General features: G+C 42.3%; 1 protein-coding gene across 1 annotated transcript; it reads left to right on the top strand.

Annotated features, from left to right (window-relative positions):
* The first annotated feature begins 611 nt into the window (after positions 1-611).
* Positions 612-1,544, top strand: LOC112124346 (olfactory receptor 5V1-like). Its single transcript, XM_024222860.2, has one exon. The coding sequence runs from the start codon at positions 612-614 to the stop codon at positions 1,542-1,544; it is 933 nt and encodes a 310-aa protein (XP_024078628.2).
* The last annotated feature ends 593 nt before the right edge of the window (positions 1,545-2,137 follow it).

Below are 2,137 nucleotides of genomic sequence, written 5' to 3'. Positions count from 1 at the left end.
GAATCAGCCATAGCTCCACTGGAATAAAGGGGCCAGATACCCAACTGCAGTAAAAACAGCTGTATCTCTGCTGATGTTAGAGAGACAGATTGAAGAGATATTAGGCCAGAGATAAACCGCAAACAAGCGAATGTCTGGTGGTTAGGGCTCTCAGCCTGGATGCAGGAGATCCAGTATCCAGTCCCCTTTCTCCAATGCTGCTTTCATTATTTAACCACAGTGGAACAGATTCAACAGGAGAGCCCAAACGAGGCCAACATCAGACTGTCCCATAGTCCCAGCTGGGTGGGGATTTTGTGAATACCTGTGGGGCCCGATTCTGTGGTTTAGTTGCTTAAAGTGGCAGTTAGGGATCTAAGTCCTGTTGTGTATCTGGCCCATTTTGTCATTGTAGAACACACAAATTCCAGCCAGATTATGGCTGTTGGTTTTCTAAATCTTGTCTATTTAAAATATATATATATATATATTGCATGATAGAATAGGGCTCTCTTTATATTCATCCTACTGAAGAGATGACCTCTAGATGACAGTTCAATTCACTTTTATGATCTGAGTTAATTTTATTTATTTATTTGTCTTATAGGTCCTAGTTTTGCTGAAAAATATCAATGGAAAATCAAACCACAGTGACCGAATTTATTCTCCTGGGACTTTCCAGTGACCCACAGATGCAGATTTTCCTCTTCTCAGTGTTTTTAGTTATTTACCTAATCACTCTGGGTGGTAACATAGTGATCATGGTGGTCATAAGAGCTGATTCTCACCTTCACACCCCTATGTACTTCTTCCTCTTCCATTTATCCTTTGTTGATATCTGCTATTCTTCGGTCACGGTGCCAAACATGCTGATGAACTTCCTAGCAGCGCACAAAACTATTTCTGTCAATGGCTGCATTACTCAGATGTTCTTCATCCTCCTCTCAGCTGGTGCTGAAGTTTTCATTCTCTCAGCCATGGCTTATGATCGCTATGCTGCCATCTGTGACCCATTGGGTTACATGGAGATAATGAGCAAAGGGATCTGTGTTCAGCTGGTGAGTGGGGCATGGACAATAGGCTTCTTCCATGCCCTGCTTAACACTATTTTTACCTCCAAGTTGCATTTCTGTGGGCCCAATCAAATCAGCCATTTCAGCTGTGAGCTCCCTCCTCTATTACAACGATCCTGCACTGACACCTTCACCAATCAAGTGGTGCTTCTTACTTCTGTTCTGATATTTGGGTCAAGCTCCTTCCTCCTCACACTGATCTCCTACATTTACATCATCTCCACCATCCTGAGGATACGGTCTGTGGAGGGCAGGCGTAAAGCCTTCTCCACCTGCAGCTCCCACCTTATTGTGGTTGGTTTATGGTACCTGACAGCCTTTTTCCAGTACACAAAACCCAGCTCAGTCTCCTCTGTAGTGCTGGATGAAATATTCTCCATCCAGTACAGTGTCTTGACCCCCATGTTAAACCCCATCATCTACAGCCTGAAAAACAAGGAGGTGAAAACAGCTCTAAGGAAAATGTTGGGGAAATTGAAGTTTCTCAAGTAATGTTGATGATCTTAAATAAATTAAATTACATATTTTTACATCAGACTGCATAGAACTGTGGATGACTTGTGTTTGGGAAATTCTCAGCTCAGGTAACTGACAGACACATTGGGACAAAACCTCAGTTGGTCTAAATGAGTGTGGCTCCACTGAAGTCAGCAGGCCAGATTCCCAGTTGTAGAAGAGTCACTGGAGCACTGGATCTTGGGTCTCCCAAATCCAGAGTGAGTGCTCTGAGCACTAAGCTGTAGAGTCATTCACACATTTCTTCCTTTCCTCTATCTCCATATCTCTTTAGTCTGGCTCACTGACTTCAGAGGAGCTATGGCCAATTTATACCAGCTGAGATTTTGGCCAATTCTATAAAAAGAATCTCTTCATCTCTGAATCTCTGTTCTTTTGTTTTTTTGACTAATTTCTTGAAACTCCATTTTTTCTCTTACTTAATTGGCCTCTCAGAGTTGGTAAGACAACTCCCACCTGTTCATGCTCTCTGTATGTGTGTATATATATCTCCTCAATATATGTTTCACTCTATATGCATCTGAAGAAGTGGGTTGTAGCCCACGAAAGCTTATGCTCTAATAAATTTG

Source organism: Terrapene carolina, unplaced genomic scaffold, assembly GCF_002925995.2.
Source record: "Terrapene carolina triunguis isolate 2854851 unplaced genomic scaffold, T_m_triunguis-2.0 Scaffold22499, whole genome shotgun sequence".
Classification (NCBI taxonomy): domain Eukaryota; kingdom Metazoa; phylum Chordata; order Testudines; family Emydidae; genus Terrapene; species Terrapene triunguis.
Note: the sequence above shows the minus strand (reverse complement) of the source record. Positions and strands in the feature narration are given on the sequence as shown.

What these genes read in the sequence shown, in the direction of transcription:
- LOC112124346 (XM_024222860.2), top strand. Translation starts at nt 612, where the DNA reads ATGGAAAATCAAACCACAGTGACCGAATTTATTCTCCTGGGACTTTCC.